This window comes from Gymnogyps californianus, chromosome 1 (genome assembly GCF_018139145.2).
Source record: "Gymnogyps californianus isolate 813 chromosome 1, ASM1813914v2, whole genome shotgun sequence".
NCBI lineage: Eukaryota > Metazoa > Chordata > Aves > Accipitriformes > Cathartidae > Gymnogyps > Gymnogyps californianus.
In genome coordinates, this window is record NC_059471.1 from 9,396,444 (window position 1) to 9,418,252 (window position 21,809).

Sequence of the window (21,809 nt, forward strand, 5' to 3'; positions counted from 1 at the left end):
AACTTCTAATGCCGCCCATACAGCTCTGTTAGCTCTGATCAGGCTAATGTATAAGAAAAAAGAGGTGGGTGGTCTGGAGGCTGCCCAGTAACATATTGAGTAAAGAACATAGATATGGTGTTTGCAAACTGCCTGATGGGAGAAAACCAGGAGTCAAGGTTTGTTTTCCAGGTCCAGAGACAGCTGCTTAAAGTGCTTTCTGCAAATCTATTGGCAGATTGCCTGTATTCCCCACAAAAGTGTGGAGATTTGGGTGCAGATTTCGGTGTGTCATTAACTGTCAAAGTGCTATGGATTCTAGACGAACAAAAAAATATTCTTTTCTGAAAAGTTAATCAGAAGTTACTTTGCCATATGCTGGCCCAGGAAAGGCAGTTTACACTGAAATATAAAAATGCCGAGTCATACCATTTATTCTGGTTCTGCCCTATGTTCACACTTAATCTGACCATATTTTATGTTCGCTTTCTCTTAAAAAACAGATTGTTTACCCTTAAATTGTTTATTTTCTCATTTTTAGGTTCACTGTGCTTATTTAACTGACCAGATTCTTCTGGGTCTTTTTTTGAACAACCATTTACTCTAAAGCATATAATCAAACAAGGAATTTGAAGAGCTGACAATTGTTTCTGTGTCCAAATTTTAATTTTACTTCCTCTCCAGTTGCCAGAGGAAAGCAATCATGTGCTAAGCAGAAGATGAAAGTTTATAATAAATGCCTGTATTTTGAAATCTGTAGGGGGTGGGGAAAAAAGTCACTTGGCCTTCACCCAGAACATGTGATAATCAGATTAACCCTGAAGTGTATTTTGTGTGTAAATGCACCCAGGGTAGGAATGGGGAAGGACATTGGAGGGTGCACTGTAGCAGAAGTCAGCAGTGAAGCATTCCTGGTGGAGGGGAGGAATTTCTTTCACATCCAGGACTTTGGAGGGGTCAGAGAGAGCACTCCATGCACTGAAGCGTAACACCAATGCTCTCCTGCTGCTCTGTGAGGATGTCACTGTTTGCCATGGGTTTTCTGCTAGTCATCCTTGAGCCGTCCACCGGGCAGTTCCCCAGAGCCTGTGCGAACAGGCAGAGCTTGCTGAGGAAGGAGTGCTGTCCCCCCTGGGATGGAGACGGGTCCCCTTGTGGGGAGCTTTCCAGCAGAGGGTCCTGCCAGAACATCCTTCTCTCTCAGGCTCCGCTGGGACCACAGTTCCCTTTCTCAGGCGTGGATGACAGAGAGGACTGGCCCTCTGTATTTTACAACCGGACATGTAAATGCGAAGGCAACTTCATGGGATTCAGCTGCGGGGAGTGCAAGTTTGGTTTCTCAGGACTCAACTGCACTGAAAGGCGACTGAGAACGAGAAGAAATGTCTTCCAACTCACCGCCAGTGAGAAGGACAAGTTTCTTGCCTACCTTAACTTGGCAAAGAACACCCCTAGCCAGGACTATGTTATTGCCACTGGCACATATACTCAGATGAACAACGGCTCCAACCCCATGTTCAGCAACATCAACGTGTATGACCTCTTTGTGTGGATGCATTATTATGCCTCTCGAGACACACTCTTAGGTGGGTCCAATGTGTGGCGGGACATTGATTTTGCCCACGAAGCCCCTGGTTTTCTCCCTTGGCATCGGGTCTTTCTGCTGATGTGGGAACGTGAGATCCAGAAGATAACAGGTGATGAGAATTTCACCATCCCCTACTGGGACTGGAGAGATGCAGAGGACTGTGTGGTTTGCACTGATGAATACATGGGTGGCAGACATCCCATCAACCCTAATTTACTCAGCCCAGCATCATTTTTCTCCTCGTGGCAGGTAAGGACAGGCGAAGGGGAAGGGGAAGAGAATTCAGATTTTATGTGGACTCATTCTTCATTTAGAGCTGTTCATTTGTCTCTTTGTCTCTTCTTGCTCTGACTGTAGGATTTAGGCTGCTTAATTAAGAACCTAAAGGTAAAGTGGAAGGAGGAAAGTCATGCCTTTGTGTCCAAACATGGCCTTTAGCAGGCTAAACAGTCTTGGGACTGCCGCGGCAGTCAGGTGACAAAAAGTAGGATTTATGTACACAAATTGCTAGCACACAACCATTGCAAGACAATTGGTGACTGAATGATGGAAATAGAAGCAGAGTTTTCAGACGTTCTACCCCTCTCCCAGTGCGTTCATCCATCCAAGAGCTAAAAACTATCAAAATAAGCTAATCTGCTTTCAACTTTAAAAAACTAACCAAACAAACAAATAAAAAAAATCTTTAGAGCACAGAAGAACCAACTGTGTAATTCACATCAGTAGTTCAAAAGAAATATAAGAAGCAATCTCTGTTGTTCAAAGGAACTAAGAAGTAAATTCAATAGCTATTTTTGCCACCTAAAAGCACTGCAAATTAGCCTGTAAACCAAAGTAAATTTATATATTTACATAGGTGATACGGTGTTATATAGCTGAACTATACTGTGCTGTTCTAACACTGAGAGCCTCTCGACTTTTTTTGTCTCTTGCTCATTACTGCCACATCGCCTAAAATACAGTGACAAAGGTCTATTGGCTTCCATAGACACGCTCCGTCATGACAATAGCAACAGTCGCTTCTGGCGCTGAAGTCTATGATTATGTTGGTGTAAATTTATCTTTGTTCTGTTTATTTCTGTAACAACAGCCCAAATGAAGGTTGGGCAGTTTTAGCGATTTAATGGAAAGTGAGAGAGACACAAGCTCCAGCAGCTCTGTGATATTCTGACATTACAAAACTGGGCTTACTGGGCTGGTTGTACTGTATTTCGTATTGATTTGTTTCCTCTGAATAATATAGGCTGTGTATATACCTGTAAATTCAAGCATTCCCAGATACCGTAACAGACTTATTGTAGGACATTTTCTGGCATACATTTTGTATGTATTGACTAGTTCTCCCCCAAACAGGTACTTTTCAGGAACCATTCCCAGGAGAATGTTTGCATACAGCCACCCTGTTTGGGTGGCTAAGATGATTTTACTGGCATAGACATGGATTATTTCATGCCATTTGGCCTCAGTGCCCAGGAAATTTCCTGGTTGCATTTAATTTACCAGTGTAGGCATAGCCATAAAATAGATACAGCTACAAACATGTATTTTCATCTCATTTTCTAAGATTCTGCTCATTTCTAACAGTATGAATCTGGAGGAAATCTACTAACTTAATTAGATTGCATTACCAGAATGAAGTGGATCTGATGCTGTTCTGCACTAAGCTGAATAGAGAGTTATGTGAAAATGGTACAAGTGTTAAAGTGGATTAAATGAAACTAGAATTGCACTGATCACATGTGTCAAGTGGAGTTATCAATACAGTATATTGGATGAGATAACTAAGGTAGTAGGAGGCAGGTAGTACAGAGGAATCAGCAAGTTGTTAGCAGAATTTTCTAAAAGATCTGGAGGGGTCAGATGGTTATGTTTAGCTCATTTTTTCAAGGTATTATTAATCATATCCAGATTCTTAGAGTTTTTCCATTCTGGTAATAAGTACCCAGAAAATTTATGAGTAACAATGAATATATTTAAGAAACAGTCAGGTTTATAACTTCTCATTTGAGGTCAGTTCCCACAACTATATTCTGAAAATAAAGACAATTTTTTATGAAACAAGTTGCTTTAACAGATGTTTTTGTATAACTTTAATAAGTGCAACAATAAAAATTGTGCTATGTTTAAAACACACTCAGTGTCAGTGTATGTATGTAAGACCACATAAGCCCTTTGCTGAAGTTTTCCAAGTAATTTCTGAAAATGGGTGCTTATCACTTATATTTTTCAGCCACTTCTGGAAATGTTATATTTTTATCAAAATTTCCAAAATAGGACTACAATAACTTTACCTTTAAAGGGTATTATTCCCCTTTAACATCTTCTATCTATGTGTATCTCTGCTGTCTTATCTAGAGAAAGAATGAAAGAGATTGAACAGGTCTGCATTTTCAGTCCATGAGTTAGGGGTGAAGATACAACACAAACTGATATTTCTTTATTAGCCTTGAATCCAAATTTAAACAATTGTTTATGATGGAATCACAGTCAATACAGCTCCTTCAGGTAGCACAAAGTAAGGATCAGAATCTTACTCCAGAAAATCAAAAGGGAACAAAAATAGCCTTAGCTTGAACTGGAAAACAGCCACAGATCTGCTGCAGAATACGCGGATTATCCAAGTTCTGTAGCTAAACAGCAAGAGAAAAAAAAAAGAGGAGGATCCAGAAATGTGAAGGAATTTAGGCTTTTAATAAGCATTCAAAATAAAAAGAGGGCAAGAGAAACCTTTTGAATAACACATCTATAATATGGTGTCCTTTTTAGAATTTTAAGTTTCTTTCCAAAGCATAACAAAACAATGCCTGCTATGTTGGGAAATAGTTATAGATTTATTAAAAAAAAGGTAAAGTGCCTATTTGCAGAACAGCATCTCTTTTTTTTAATCCCTAAAGAAAGGAGAAAACACTTTATTCCATTGAGAAGTTGCCATGGCAACATGGATACCCATGAATACATGCTGAAATTTCTTGCTTTCGCCTTACTTTTTCTTCAACGTACTGCTATTACGACTTAGCTGAGTGAATTATCTGTCCACATTTTTCTCATGTTTATCATCTAAGTGACACTTCTGATTCCTGCCTCTGTTTTTACCGGCAAGGCTATCAGGAATCTTTAGTGATTTTATTTGTTTGCTTGGCTCATGTTTCAGGGTAGGTGGGAAGGATTTTCTTATGTTTGCGGTTACTTGTTTGTGATGATTCAAGTGCTGCATTCAGAATTAGGGCTGCATGACACCTACTAATGCTTTACCAAATTTTGCAATTCCATGTCGACTTAACGGAAAGCTATATGGGGAATGGACATCTTCCATGGCATTTTGAGAGTTTCTGTTTTAGTGCTCATTTCTATAATTATTCAAGATAATGGATTTGCTAAAAAAATAATTATTATGCCTCACTTAAATAGTAGTAGGTGAAATTCTGCTCTCCTCTGCACCAGAAATAATTTGGAGAAATAACTGAAGTTAGTGGAGTTACAAATGCATAAAAAGCCTTCTGCAAATAAAAGTAGAATCTTTCTGCTGGTAGTTAACATTAGAGTTTGGGGATCCCCACAGTGTGCTAGACAGACGATAAAGAAAATAAAGCAGGAGAATATAAGTGCTGTTTTACGTTTATTGTTGTGGCAAGCAGGCTATATCACCAACTCTAGCCCCTTGTATTTTGCCTCTCCTAAAAGAAGAGTGACTTGAGAGAAGTAATTGCATAGCACGGAGAGCTGTCTGCTCTCAGATGTGCTGGTGTAAGTCTGCAGCCAATTCTTTGTTGCAAGCAGCGAGAATTTCCCTTAGCACTTCATTCTGTATCACCCTGCAGAACCACTTACACAAATGCAAAGCTACTACAAAAGGGAAACAAGTTACACAAATAGAAAATGGATATAATGCTCCTGAACTAATAACGACAGTACTTTAGATCCATTACCTGAAAATATGACTTAATAAGAAATACAAAATTCAGCTATTCAGACACAGTTATTTAATTCTAAGCACAGTTTATCAGGGAGCTGTATTGCTAGCTGAATAGTCTGAGAGGATCATTTGAAGCACTATTTTATGTCCACCTTTAAAAACTTCAGGAAATTTTCAAAAATAAAAACACTAGAAGCCAACACTTTTTGATTCTTAAATCAGCCAAAGTCTTACGTCCATCTGCTTGTGGATGCCTGAGTATTTCATGGACTCAATTACTTTATTTTTTATTGCAACTTAATAGGTTTTGGTGCCAGCTACAGGCTGGTAAATTAAAAAACAACAGCCCAAATGGAGCAAGTGACTGTAAAAGAAGAGTTTATCAAGATTGGTCTCCTAATTATACGCTTACATGGATTATAAATTTGAAACATTTCCTATTACAAAGAGATAAGTCTCCACATGCCACACCTCAGTACCACGGCCTGAGGGAATCAGGATCTGCGCACAGCAGGAGCAGCCACTCAGGTATCTTCAGCCTCTTTATGTCACTGTAATCCCAAAGTAATTCCCCTTCTTCCACGGAATCACGAGTGGGTGACAGCAGAGTTTGGCTTGTGGTTGCTTGGCTGTTCTCTAGTATATAGCCATGCTTGCTCAGGAGTCGTGTAGTGTAAAAGACAGCACCTTCAGAGTTGTATAAATTAATAGCTAAGGAATTTCATAAAAATTAGGTTTTGTTAATATTTCACCAGCAAAAGAAGCTTAACTGCAGAGAGATGTGTCTTTGTGAATTTGTGGTAGGCATGAAGACAGCAACACTAACGGTACAGCTTAAAGACAGCCAGAGAGCAGGGAATCACGGTCTGCCAAACCAGAAAGTGTTAACGAATATTTCAGCAGTAATTGATAACAGAGTTTCCTATTCTACCTTAGCACCATTTTGAGGTGTTGAATGGGGTGTAAGTTACCCCCAGTTCTGGACTGCCTCTGAGCAAAGGGATGAAACTCGGCCAGCTTTTACTGAAGGCTGAGAAAATACCTTGAAGGCCCTGGGTTTGTTTCAGTGCTGTCACTTCATGTTTGTCTCATCTCCTTTTAGCTTGAGTTTCACAGCTCCTCCAGTTAATGCATACACCATAAGGGTCAGAAAGATAATTAATGACCTTATCCTTGCACAAAGATGTTTCTTAGAATTTCTTTGAAGCTTTGCTTTCCAAATTTTCTTCTTTTCATTCAGTCCTCTGCCTGTTTTACCTTTCCATTCCTGCTAATATTCAGGAGTACATGAAGAACCAGATATAAATACATACAATCTCTTAAAAACTTTTTGGTCTGGTATAGATACAGCACCTTTTAAAGTTCTGCCTGTAACAGCAAGCTCCGAAAGTACAGTTTCTTATGTTGCAGGTTATATGGGGATTTCCTTGCATTTTCCCAGTTAGTGAGTAAATGGCTTCTGGATGCCACTTAATTAGGATTAGATTATGCCAGGCCCTAATGCAGTCAAAAAAGTAAAAATTAAACTTCTTTACGATTGCCATATGTTTTAAATCTAGTGTGAGGGCTGCACTTTAATACTGTTCCCAAGCAAGGATGTAAGAATAAGCGGAGAAAGACAGAGAAAGGCAATGAATCAGTGCGAAATCTCTTTTGGCTGCATAATGGGACCCAAGGCTCCAGTTCTGGAGTCTAGACTTCATGTAGGACAAACGGAGACATGGGGATGTGTCATGAAGTGCGCACATCACACCCTTGGGAGAGCTGGGATGGGTGCCACAGATAAGCAAGTCATGTGGTTGCTCTGGCTGTAGTCTGGCCAGTTCTGGCTGGTTCTTTTAGGCTACATTAACCTGGAGCATAACACTATGAAAACATGCTGATAGAGTGTCTGGATGGGGGCAGACTCCTGCTTGGTGGGCTCAGAAGAGAAGCAGAGCAAGGGACCAGCTCTAAAAGAAGCAGAGGTGAGGATTAACCCTGTGAGTGGCCATACTTCCCCAGCAAACTAAGGAACTTCAAATCACTTTGTAAGTAAGCAGCTATTTCAATACCATAGAAAATTATTCATCACCTTTTTCCAGGTGTTCAGGTGTATATCGCATGTCCCTGTGACTGCAGATCTAATAAGTCCAAAGCAACCACAAAGAATTTGTCACCAAAACCCCCAAAGCTTTGAATTTAAAAAATAGCAGACAAAGGACTGAACACTGCTGAAGACTCCTGTATTGCAATTCACTTTATGTAGGCACAGGGGCTGGTCTGTGCAAGCAGTTACAAACTAAAAGACAAAAGGGTTTCCCATTCGCGAAAAGGTGCAAGACGGCAGCAACACTTCCGCACATTTACAGTCTGTCTTCTAAGAAATGATACAAAGATCTGTGCTAAAGATTTCAACTGCAGTGCACAGAGGGATTTTTTTGCTGGGTGCTACAAGGCTCAGGAGCGATGCTGCGTATTCTGGACTGCCATCTACCGGCATTTGCTCTGCTAAGTACTTACATAAGCTTTTCCTCAGAGTATCTTCCTAACAATTTCCGTGGAGCCGTTGAAATTACACATGCAGGAGAGCAGGCATTGGGTGCAGTTTGAATACGAAGCTTTGTCCAGGGAGAACTGAGAAATTTGCTCAGGACTGTTCTGAAAGGGAACAAAAAGCATGTTTCTAGTAGAAAGTCCTCCTGCTGAATGAAAAGAAGGCAATGATGTGACCCATTTTGTGTGTGCTTTATGCAGATTACATCCAGAAAGAACCATTTAACTGACCTACGTTCTGTTACCACTTACACATCACAGGACTGACAAAACAGCAAATTATAGTTTCAAGATAGACCCATAATTTATGTTACCTGCTACACCTTTCTGGAAAAGCATCCAGGCTAATTTTATGGCCAGACTTTAATTTTTAGTTCAGAACAAATAGCAGAAGGTCACAGATAAACATTTTCATTCCTGCCCCTTATGTTGGCATTTCTTGACCATGAGTTACCAGATGCCTTATAGCATCTGGCTTCTGTTCAGGATGGATTCAGTTAGTCAGACAGTACACTGAGACATAAATGGGAAAAAAAATTTAACACTCTAACCATTTATAAGCTTCAAAACATTAACAGTTGCATTAAATACCACTGAAATGGATAAACAGAACAAAGGGGAAATGTTCCTTGTTTAGATATATTTGAGCTCATGCTTGAAGATTCCCTGTCTGAATATCTGAAAAGCCAGTCTTGAAGGCAGCATGTGATTCCTCTTTAGTGCACAATGGGGATATATCCCCAGGGCAGTGGGGAGAGAAAGAAAAGATAGGAGATGAGAGGGCAGAGAAGCCGGAAGAAGATACAAACGTAGATAAGGTCCACAGGAAACAGAGCTAAAGAGAAAATCCACATGAATGTAGTTTCTGAGCCAAGTGCTCCACTTGGGTTGAGCTCCACCAGCCAAGACACAATTGCCTTCTTCACTAGTGCACTTCTAGGGACACAGGTCTGCGCATTCTTTATAAACAAAGACGTTACTAGAGCATCTCCCTCAGCCTGGGTCACCCCCCTATTTTCCTTCTAATGGGAATAAACTCTCTCAGTAACAGAAAACAATCATAAAAACAACACAGTAGCTACGCTTTCTGTTTATAACCATAGGTCTCTCCCTGTCGCTACCTCTCTCTTCTCAGTGGGGATTCTTAGGAAAGACTTCTTAGAGGTACAATCCTGACCCACTTGGTGAACTTCTGGGGGGAACGTGCACATGAAACTCTCTGCTGGACAACTACCTACAGCCTTCAAGGACACCTTAGTAGTTTTAACAGACTAGGGCAGATCTCAGCTGATAGAGCGGTCTGTAAGGATAAATTTCTCTGATAAGATTTCTTATCTTCTCAAAAAAAAGATGAGAATAATTTATTCATGAGATTCATATTCATAGGAAACTTATCATTTAAGAACTCCAGATTCTTAAGAAATCTAGGTTGTATCACCAGCTCCATCATACATTTTCTGTGAATTTGTGGTCAAATCACTTAGAAAAAGATTCATCTCATCTCCTTCCACTCATTCAAAAGTTAGTTAAGCAGCAAAGCAGCTTGCCTTTGGCTCTGTCTTCAGTCACTTCAGAGGCACATCCGTGCCTCCAGGGTGTGATTCATCCCATCCTAATGCAGAAGCGGAGCATTAAATTGAACACTCTTAATTTTGCTTCCCTTGCTAACTGCAGTCCTGAGACAGTTTCTGCATTGATTTTTTTACAAATTTTCTTTCATTGACTTAGTCAATTGAGAGAGTGAGGCACCCCTAGAGGTAAGCACATCTCATCTACCAAATATCTGGCTTAGGAGGGCTGAATCACACTCAGGAGATGCCTTTCTATTGACTGTAGAGGTCGTGCTAAAGTGTTGCTTCACCCTGGCAACTTGTACAGAGCTAGTGCTGGCAAAATGAATCTCCCACTCACTTCCTTCACTAACAGAGAATCTCATGTTCTTCCATATGATTGCTTTCACTCACCTTCTCATTCATTGTTTTGGTCCATGAAATAGAAATACACCTCCAGGATGAAAGAAGTCTGGAGGTTTCGGTGTTACGTGTTTTCTCCCCTATGATGTCTCACTCAATAATGAGACCTGTTCTTTCTCCACACAAAGTTCTCATTAATCACATTGATTACCTGCTAACCACAGAGTCCTATATGTTGAAGGGATCTCTGGTGGTTTGGTGTTTTTTTGTTTTGGTGGGTTTTTCAGAAAAAAAGCAAAACAATAGACAGCAGTTTTGGTTCAGAGCCTCAGCCTCACCTGAAAGGGATACAAAACAACTTCTGGGAGTTTTGAGCCACTGTTGTTCTGTTTAATTTTCATAGACCCATCAACTGTACCACTATACACACCCACCAAACCCTCTAGTCTGATCTTCTGCTTGTCATTGTGTGATTATGTTTTTCTCCATCGTCCATCCTGACTCCATGTCAGGCAAGTTCCTGAATATAAAGTAGAAATATGAGTTAGTACTTGTACTAACTCCCTGTAGGTTTATTGTACCAGAATATGAAAAAAATCCTCCCTCTCATTCTGATCACTTCTCTGGCCAAGCAGGGGATGCAGTGAGAGCTACTATAAAAGCTCATGGTCATCAGAAGACCCACGTCCTTAGGTAATAAATAAGTTATTGTGGCTTAAAAAGATATTGAGCAGTACCTTAGAGACACTTACAGTCTGTGTGGGCACTTTTAACCCATGGCAAATGTTTGGAGTTTGACTCAGCCAAAATTAGCTGACTATCATTCAAAGTTACATTGAACTACCTTGCTCTTCCAGGAGTATCAAATTGGACTGGCAGCTTCTACAGATCATCTGACAAATAAAGACTTGTTATGCCATGGTAACTGGACTTTGCCTGTGAACCCAGAATATTTATAAAAATTATGCTGGATTCTGATAGTATTTAATATCTGTATCCATCTCTCTATTTAAGGTCATTTCCCAATACCTATCACTACGGTATCTCAGTTGGTGATATATGTTCATCCTCACAACTTTCCTGGGAAGTAGAGCAGCATCTTTTCCCATTTTGTACATATAGCATCATCAAGACGTAGTGAAACTAAGTGCCCATGTAGTCTGACAAAGCACAGACAGATACTTTCCGAATAAAAGATTTTTTTTTTTCATATTCCAAGTCAACAATTCCCCCTTTTACTGAGAGGGGAGAAAAATCTGCGATTATGGCTTTGTTCAGTAGTCTGCTGAAGCCAAACCCCCTCCATTTAGCAACTGCAGCAGCAGATTTAACTCTGTTTGTGTCCTGCTGCATTGGTAGGTAACACTGAGTTTAGCCTCAGTGAGTTTTCAAGGGCATAAATCAGAATTGATGCCTTAGTCTACATGGGTAGTTTCAGATACAGACTAGTGTATTATTTCAAAATGTGCACTGTAGTAGAGGGGTGTCTTCTATGAAATAACCCAGCTGATATTAAAATCATGCATAGGAATTTTAAAAATTAATATATATCCTTGCAACAAACTTATTACATCATTGTACATTTTCTTTGCTCCTTTAAAAAAAAAATAATCGAAGAACCTCTTTTGTTTGCTTTTATTTTTTACAATTGCAACTCTGCTAATAGAAAGTGTTTTATACAGGTCATTTGTACTCGATCTGAAGAGTACAACAGCCAACAGGCTTTATGCAACGCCACAAGTGAGGGGCCTATACTGCGAAATCCTGGGAACAACGATAAATCAAGGACCCCAAGGCTCCCATCCTCAGCTGAAGTTGAATTTTGTCTATCACTGACTCAGTATGAATCTGGACCCATGGATAAAATGGCCAATTACAGTTTCCGAAACACTTTGGAAGGTAACGTGTTTTACTCCATTATGCCATTTCCATCTGTAAATTGATTGTCTCTGGGGTCAGAGTCTTTAAACTCTGGGCAGTTTGAGCTGATTCCATGAAGCACCACTCAAAAAGAAACAAAAAGTTATGCTTTCTCCTGAATAGCAACAGACAAAGAACCACGTTAAAGGCATTTCATAATAAAATAGAAACTACAAACTAGGTCAGACCTTAAATTCATCTGTTAGGAGATATTGTCTCCTGCTATAGTCAGCACCAGGCACAGCAAAGAAATGTAGCACTGCATAAAAGGAGATCATTTAATAATCTACTTACACAAGATTACAACCATGTCCATGTGGGTTACAGGTTTGCCCTGAAATCCACTGTCTTCCAGAGGCCAGGCTGGACGACAAGGGTGAAAGAGGACGCTGCCAGTTGGCATGCTATGTCTACATCCTGCCACTGTGAACCCTATAGCAGACTTCTCCCCAAACTCTAAGGATTAGGGATTAAATTATACCTCAAAAATGGCCCTTAGTATCATTTCCAAAACAATTTAGTTATTTATCTTAATTATCTAACCACCCAACCTGTTTTGAATGTTCCTAATTTGCTAGTAAACAAGGGTTCTTTGCTAAAAGGAAGTTATTCTTAATTATCTGTCTACCCAATCTCTTTCGAATCTTGCTAACTTGCTAATAAACAAGGATAGCACATTATATATTTATCAATAAATATTTCTACAGTATCATATATCAGCTGAATCAAATATGTTCTACTTTTGATGTCCCAGAGATTTTTGCTTGCAAGGAACTGTGCAAGGGCCAAAACAATGCAATATAGGAGTTGGTGTGAGAACAAGAAAGCAAAGCTTTTAATATGTTCAGTATTACTCTTAATGCAGTGTGGAATGCCATAAAGCTTTCTCAGGGAAAAAAAAAGTGAATGAGTTTCTGCTCTAAAAACAGTCAAAAATGTGGAAATTGTCTGCTGAAACCAACAGAGAATCCAGACATTAATTGACTCCAGCTCTGGACATAGCTGTGCCTTCTACCTTTGAAAACAGAAACCACATGAAGTATGGGAAAGAAAAAGGTGACATAAATGAGTAGAGGTTTGCTCACATTTTTCTCCATAAAGCATGTGAATAGATGCAAAGGGTGGAAGAGGAGGAGTAGAGAAAAGGGAATTGAAGTAAATAAGTCATGAAATAATGAGGGTCTACCATCACGCTGCTAGTATTTTAAACAAAAGCAAAGGCACGGGCTATGGAAGTTATACAGAGCCACATATGGGTTTACTGAGAAGCAGAGTCAAAATGGACCGCTCACTTACAAAGCCTAAATATCAGTATCATGACTGCTCATTGAATAACAATAATTCAGTGAGACCTTGCAGAAAAAGGGCAAAACCTGCTTTTTGTCAATGTTAAGTTTAAACTGGCAGCTAAACTGTCATAGATCAAGTATATCCCTTTGATACAAATAGATACATTTTTCTTATTGAAAATAACAGTAGCTATGTGAAAAAAGGCAACAATATAGATGCTCGACAGAATTGCACAATGATCAGGAAAGCACCTACAGTTCCCAAAGAGCCTGGAAGAAGTTATTTTAACTCTAAAATCAGAATCAGTGTTTTGTCGGATTAATCTATCAAATTTTTTCTCTATTGTTGTCTCTTTGTCACATTAATTTCATGACTAGCAAGCACAGTCACAGCTGGTCTTTGTTAATATCATAGTGTCATCTGCCAGTCACATTTGAGGAGGGTCATGCTTTAATGTGAATAATGGCAATGTCACTGCATCTGAAAAGAGCTCTTCTGGATCAAATTTTCCTCCAAGTGAGTTCCTTTGTTCTGTGTAGCAACCCTTCAGAAGCTGAAGAGTGTTCATCTTTCTCCTAACTGAGGTTATGGAGCTCCAGCTCACCACTGTGGTCTTTTGGAGCCCTCCAAATGCCACATGACACATGTCATGGTTGCCACCAATAGGTTCTAATGGTTTTCATGTGATTTAGATAGTTCTTCTAGTAGACTGGGAAAAAAACCTACATGTTCTTGAGGATGTATGCAAAAGTCAGATACGATTCAGAAGCCATACAGCTTAGGTAGCTACAGAAGCAGCATATATTATCTTGGTCATAGTGCTGCATACCTTCTGGATGCATCCAGTTAGCTCAACGCAGGGGCGGAGCATGCCTGTTTTATCAGTCCATCCAGATGTGCCCTTCCTGACACACACCGCAGCCCTTTCAGAGCATCTGTAGTTTCCCTCCTATGTGATTCTAAAAGGGAAGAAAAGAGACTGAGCAGCTCCTTTTCTCCTGGCAATGAAGGTGGACCTTTGCAAGTCCTAGGATCCATGTGGAGGGAGCCTGGGAAGCTGTAGCACAGTAAGAAAAAGCTCAGCAGGGTAAGACTGAGGCAATGAATGTCCCCTCCTTAGGAGCTCTGTAGACATGAAACCAAAAAACCAAAAACAACCTAACATTAGATCCTCTCTATTCTAGGGGAAATCCTGTTAAGAAAGTGACCATGTTTGCTCATAGTCCAATTCCCAGTGCAATTTCCAGATCCTACATTGTTGTCTAACTTTTATAGCCTAGCTAAAGGAGATCTACAGTGCTCAAGAGCTGATATAGAAGAGAGTAAAGGTCAACAGAGTGATGTTACTTTTCTTATTCCATTAGAGCCGGAGATCACTGAAGTGAAACTGTGTCCACAGCGTTCCATGATAAGGGGCTTTTTTGGTGATGAGTCTGTCTGAATGCAAGCCAGATGTGGCTCAGTAGGCATTTATCTACATTACTATGGAGATCGAGCTTATTCCATCAGACATAGTGTTATTCTGAGACAGCTTTTTATATTTTCTTTTCTTTGAGGATATTTTATTTTTTAACATGAATTGTTTCAACACTCAGCTTTACGCCACAGGACTACAAACATTTCTGTCAACTAACTTATTTAGCTAACAAGATAGTGAACTGCAACGTGAAGCCAAGAATACTTGGCTAATGTTGAAAAAGATGGTGGAAAGTTTTTAAACAAGTTTTACTGCCAAAAAACCTCATATTGTGTTAGCTTCTTTCTTACAAATGACCTGCTTAGTTTTTTGTTGTGTACAGATTCCAAGCTTAAACTGCATTTATTGTGCCAGTGCCCACTTCTATGTGACAGCATTCTTACGAACCTGCTAACACTCTAGTTCCTAACATTTACTTCTTTTTCTAAGCAAAAAGCTTTTCAATCCTTCTTTACTTGTTTACACAAGTTTGTGCCAATACACCCAAGGTCAAATTCCAATCTCTTGTAGATCCAAAGTAAATCCAAAGTAAGTTCATTGACTTTACTGGAGTTACTCTAGATTTACAAAAGATGGCCAGAACCAAGCCAATGACAGTGGCTCCTGATTTACACCAATGTGAGATTTACTCCTCGGTTTTAGTTTTGTAATGGAAAACACCTGTGACCACTTAGAAGAACCCATCACATTGAAGAACCCCTTCTGGGCAAAATTTTATGCTCTTCTGTGATTGAGTGCACTGGAATAAAGACAACACCTTTTTACCCTTCAAAGGGGTAGGCATCAGCATCACTATGAGCAGATGCCAACAACACAGGCTGAATCTGTGTTTGACTAATAGAAAATACTGCTATGGAGACAGAAATTATGTCACTGAAGAGTGACCACAACAACCATAAACAGCAAAGGTCAATATCGTTCAATAAAACGGCATCCCCCTGACGCTGAGCACATGGGTTGTCCTCTCACTCTGGGACAGGCCAGTTTCTGCTTTGACTGAAAAATAACAGGTTAAAAGCAGTTTGCACATTGCCCCTAGAAGTGGAAGCAATTATTTTAAATAGGATTTGTTGAATTGTGGCCCTAACTGGGGAACACTATTGACTTCATTAGACACTTCATAGATATAAGAAGAGAACAGAAAATGAGTCTAGTTTATAAGTATCAGGTGAGATCAGAAATGGAGTAGTTGACTGCAAATGAAATAGTTGGGTTTCTTCTTTGTGCAGTTCAGTTTTGGTGTGACACTTTGAATGCTACCTCCTAAGAATAAGAGATGGCTGAAAAACTTAGAATTTCTTTTTCTTTATGAGCAAATTCCACATTTGAAATTATTTTATTCATGGCAACTTCAAATGAAAATCAGTGCCTTCTAAGTTTTGCACAAAGTGGCAAAAGAACATTTAAAAAAAAAATTTCTCAAACTCTGTATCACTTTCATTATTCATGAATTAACTCATGACACATGGTATCAAGTCAAGCCATGTCATAGCATTCCACTCTCTGTCACAATTATGTATTGTTACTGCTGTTCTGTCAGGAAATAATGGAATAAAACATCAAACATTTCAAAATGTAATTTTATTTTAATAGGATATTTTCCTTTTTTTCTGAAATAAGAGATTTTCATCTGGAAAACTTTTTTCAGTATTTTCACTGCGATCCATAGAGCTAATGAAAAATGATTTCTCAAAATGAAGTTTGCCAACAGGAAACTTTTAATTAAAAAAGTTTTAGCCTACAGCCAACATTTCTCACCCAGCTCAAACCTCAACCTCTGGGTAAATTTATGGTGCACATTGAGAAAGTGCTGTCAAGTTGCAGAGGGTCATTACTAGGGAACTATAAAGACTATTCAGCCCAGACCACAGTGAAGCTCTACAAGAGTAATTTTAAGAAAAAAAACCTAGATGGTGACATGGTCTAAATTAGATAATCACAAACTTTCATTTACTACAGGCCCCTAGGCCAAATTCTGCAGATCTTGCAGCTACCTCACTCTAGAGAGATGACAGTAATAACATCGCTTGAGAAAATATGTGAGATTTAACCCTGAAAAATTTCCTGTGAGATTGCCAATGGCAGAAAAACTCCAAAAATGTAAGCCAGAAGAACATCACTAACTTCAAGGACCAGCAAGGATATGGCCTTAAAATTCTTATATCTATATCATCTTTCCTGTTTTAAAGTAGATGCATCTATCTGACCTGAACTTCTCTAAAATATGAAATCCTTATCAGAGAAAAAATCATCCCCAGGGAGAATGGGACTAAGTATATCAGTCAGCTGGACTCAGACATAGAATCATAGAATCATAGAATCATTTAGGTCGGCAAGGACCTTTGAGATCATCAAGTCCAACTGTTAACCTAGCACTGCCAAGTCCACCACTAAACCATGTCCCTAAGCACACATCTACACGTCTTTTAAATACCTCCAGGGACGGTGACACCACCACTTCCCTGGGCAGCCTGTTCCAATGCTTGATAATTCTTTCAGTGAAGAAATTTTTCCTGATATCCAATCTAAACCTCCCCTGGAGCAACTTGAGGCTGTTTCCTCTTGTCCTATCACTTGTTACTTGGGAAAAGAGATCGACAGCCACCTTGCTACAACTTCCTTTCAAAACTGTTATGAATAGCTCAGTGATGTTAAGGATGCCACAGATGTGAAGCAGTCCACTAAGTTAATCAGAGGAGATAGGATTGTTGGAATGATTCCTCCATTCCTGTAGCACTGAATGCTGCTAATGCTCTCCGAGCTCTGCATACCTTCTGTTAAGCATACTTACAGCGCTTCAGTCAGTGGCAAATGAGCAACTGAGGAAAACACTACCTGCTTTCAACATGTAAAGCTTTGCACTTGACTGATTGCACATGGACTTCTGTGGTCTCTGTTATTAGATTGTAAAATCTGCAGTTAGTATAATTAAATACTCTATTAAAAGACATACATCTGACCCAACTGCATGTTCAATGAGAACCACCTATATATCATCCTAAAAACTGTCAGGCAGCCTTAATTTTGAGTGGCATCATTAGCTCCTCCTATAATAAACTTTGGGCTAAATCCCCATCTGATTTAATTTGGCCTGGCTCCAGTGAAGCTACTTCAAATCCACTGAATCACTGTTGCTGATTTACAGTGCTGTGAGCAGGACCAGAATCAGGTTTACAATCTCTTAAAAATGTGATTTTCCTCTTATTGAAATCACTGGTAAAACTTCCATTCACTTCAGTGATGTATGCCCTAATGGCTATTTCTAATGCACCGTAATTAAACGAGGGTTTAAAAGGATGTCTGAATGCTACAGGTTCCTATACTGGCCAGATGATTTAACAGCTCATTGCCATCAGGAACAGTTCTGCTTCTCTATGCAATCTCCTCCATCCAACAGTCAGTCGCTCTCCCTCCTTTTTTGGTACCACCACTGGTTCTCATCATACCCTTAGATGAGATACTGCATCTCAGTAGCCTGGAAAAAACCTGACATCCCACATTGCAGGGTAGTTTACTGCCAGACTACTGAGTTAAATCAGTTCACAGAAGGACTGACGAGGTGCAGTTAATGCATGGGAGAGGAAGGAACAGCACGGAGCAAGGCAGGTGGAGGAAGTGGAGTTCCCCTGTCTAGAGGCAGGGAGCTCTTATTTCAGCTCACTGCGCTTGTAGATCTGCAGCCTCACATTTGCTGTAGAGGTTATTTTACTGTAGCCACCTCAGTAAAGTTTCCTGTACTCTGAAAAAATTCTCATGTTTTCACATATTCTTTTTTAATTGGCTCTACTCCATTTCATAGTATGTCATCCTGAATAGCTGATTGTACTGAAGTCTTTTAAAAAGTCTGAGAGAAAAGAATAAGACCCAGGCTAACAAAATAAAGTGACACCACATTGCGGTTTTATTCCTGCTAACTTTACAATTTATATGGATTTTTCATAACAAGAAATCAGATATTAGAACTTCTCATGTGCATGGTTAAACATGATGTCACCTTTGACACTGACTGAATGCATCCCAGTTAACTGGGAGCTTGGAGGGTGGGGTTGCTAAAGTTGTCCCAGTTACAGAGCTTTTGATTGATTATTAAGATAAATTGCTTGTGTGCAGACGTTCCATGAAAAGTTGTCCAGAGTCAAAATGAGTATTCTGTATATTTTTTTATGAATGATTAGATCAAGTGTTTGCAATGCATTAAGAAATTTTAAGAAGTATCCCAAGTCTGATACAAAACATCTAGCCTTCTGCCTAGACTCTGCATAAAGTTTATCTACCCTTGAACATACTTCTAATGCAGCTGAATGTAAGTGGAAGAGTCGCTTCAGAATGATATACAGACAGATCATTTTCAGTTAATATTCACAGAAATTTCCTAGTATTGCTACATCAGCTGATCCCAATGATCACACGCTGTGGCCATCAGCAAAGAAGGCCAAAATCATTGCCATAGGTTCCTGTGAGTTCTGGCCAGACTGTCAATGTACTTCTTTTTTCATAGGTAATATTTTACTCTGCTGTTTTCCCTGATTGACAGCTAGGTAACATAGCATTCACCATCAGGCAAATGTCTGTGGGCAAGATCTTCTCTTTGAGAACTTCTGCCCATTGCTGTTTATGTCACCATGCAGCGTCTTCAATAATCCCACTCCACATCTGATGTACTTAAAACCTGCAGTTATCTGTAGGTGTTAACATGTTCCTCTTTCTCTCCTAAATCCAGACTCACTCCACCTTGAAGTCTTGCAATTTTCATCATAAGCCAGCTCTATCTTCTCCAACTGTCCTGATTACATTTTCTACTCTGACTTCCCTTGAATTTCTCAAAATCTTTGTCATACTATTACAATCAGAAAGATGGATGGTTATTTTGGTATATTGGTTCCTAGGTGCCACAGCTATGATTTGATCCTTATTATAATTACCAGTGGTTTTATGCCAAATGCTTTTCCCTTGTTTGAGGGGGTTAACAGACAAGGCAAAGCCTGATGAGGAATTTAGAGTGACAAAGCGATACAATCATTTCACACAGAAGATCAGAGTCCCACTGGGGTCTAAAACTCAGGTTTCCAAGTTCATGGAGTATGACTCTATTCATAAGGCATCTCTAGCCAAGTCTCAATTAGTACTTTGTGTGACTCAAAGAGGAGCAAATCCAAAAAGCAAACCAGTTGGTACTGAGGACGCAACTTTCATGTTATACATGAGGGTTTTGACAGGGAAGGGGTTCTTTCACACTAGCTCTAGTTCAGTCCCATGAATTGAACACCCATTGATGTGTTCACAGGCAGAAATTGCCCTGTGACGTGAGTCACAGCATGAAACAGAAGGACTGTTGGGAGATTCACTTCAGAAGTATATTGCTGATCCTCTTTCAAATGATAGTTCTTGGTCCAAATAAGTAAATAAAGCAAGTGTTCAAAGTGCATGAGGCATTTCCCAAAGAGAAGAACTAAGATCTTTCTTTTCCCCACCTTGCAGACCTGATAAACTGCAACAATATTGGGAAAACACTGAGGATCAGCACAAGCATATTGTTCACAGCCCTTTTTATTTGATTATTAAACTGTAAAGATGTTTTAATATGTCTCCACTATGCTTCCTCATCCTACAGCTTACAGAAACTGTGAGAACAATACATCTTCAGGAAACAAATCAAAGAGAGAGAACAGAGAGGTTTAACCCACGTTTTGCATGGGTTAAATAGTGGAAATAGCATCACGTTAACAAATAGATTGGGAGAACAACATAAGTTTCTGCTTTTATTCTCCTGGAAAATCTCAGAGAAGGATCAGATGGTTGAGTTGACCTTTATTAGGAGTCCTTACAAGTAGGAAGGAAGCCTGGCTGTCAGGATGCTGAGAAAGGCTGCCAACATCAGACCTGAGGTATGGACAGGCTACCAAAATAAAAACTAATGGAGAGACTCATCTTCCAGTACTTCCTATTTGGAGGTTAGTCTGTGTGACCTCTTCTCAAAGCCCATATTTTAAGTGCCTTCCAAAATAACAGCAATCCACAGACTTTCATCCTGCAAGTCTGACTGTGCAAGATTATTGATTATTTGCCAAATCCTTCTGTAAAGATTATAGCTTGTATTGTGTTGGCTCCTATCAATAAAAGAATGTGTTCTATAGAGACAAACAATATTAAATGACTGAATATATGATGAGATACAATAGCCTGTTTTATCTTAGGAACCTATAAGTATAGAGATCAAAAATGAAAATAAAGTGAATAAATTTTCTCAACATGAACAAATGTACACACATAAATGTCTGCAGGGATTATGTTGCTTTTTAACAGCCAGACACAATGGACAAAGAAATTTAAAAATATAAAGCAATTAAGCAGTACCTTTGCTGACATGCTGCATTAGCTACGTGGCAGGAGTTTTAATGTAGCTTACTCTAATTTCATCTTTGCTATGCCTTTGAAATATATTAGCACTCCTTTACGTGTTTCCCTAAGCCCTTGTCTAAAAAGCTGGACGTAAATGAAGTGAAAGTAGGTACTTTGATCTTCAGTCTTACTGGAAAAAGAATTATACGCATTGTCATATCAGCATATGATTTCCTCTTGAATATACAGGCTTTGCTGATCCACAGACTGCAATATCAAACATATCTCAAAGCGGTTTGCATAACGCACTTCACATCTACATGAATGGGTCCATGTCCCAAGTACAAGGCTCTGCAAATGATCCTATCTTTGTACTACACCATGCATTTGTTGACAGGTAAGTTTAATTCTTCTTAGCAAACCTAACTTATTTTGTGTTTTTATGGTATGCTTTTCACCTACATTTCAAAACTGCAAATATTTTCCTTGCCTTTACATGCACAGCATTTTCAGACTTGTAGAACTGAGCTCTGCTATTATTTGAAAGCAATGTCTTTCCTAACCTGTCTGTACGTTCACTGGATTAAATATAATTTGACAAGTTGACAAATGCATTCAGCTTTTATTACCAAGGTAAAAATAGTTCTTCAATGATGTCATAGTGATTAATATATATGGATGTGTATGTCAGGAAGTTTGGACCAAAAGTGTGTGACTCATTTTAACACAACTATAATCAGTTGGAGTAATTCCTTTACATTCTAAATGTCAGTGCTGTTTTAATTTCTATTCCATAAGGAAACTTTGAGCATGCTATTCATAAATAAAGAAGAAAAAATCCGTATTTCAGTGTGA

General features: G+C 39.3%; 1 protein-coding gene across 1 annotated transcript in view; it reads left to right on the forward strand.

Moving 5' to 3' along the window:
* Positions 1 to 973: 973 nt before the first annotated feature.
* TYR (tyrosinase) overlaps positions 974 to 21,809 on the forward strand; it is a 49,717-nt gene continuing 28,881 nt past the window's right edge. Inside the window, exons 1-3 of the mRNA XM_050914161.1 lie at positions 974 to 1,816; positions 11,611 to 11,827; positions 21,204 to 21,351. Of these exons, the coding sequence (XP_050770118.1) occupies positions 974 to 1,816; positions 11,611 to 11,827; positions 21,204 to 21,351 (1,208 nt within the window). The remainder of the gene's footprint in view (positions 1,817 to 11,610; positions 11,828 to 21,203; positions 21,352 to 21,809) is intronic.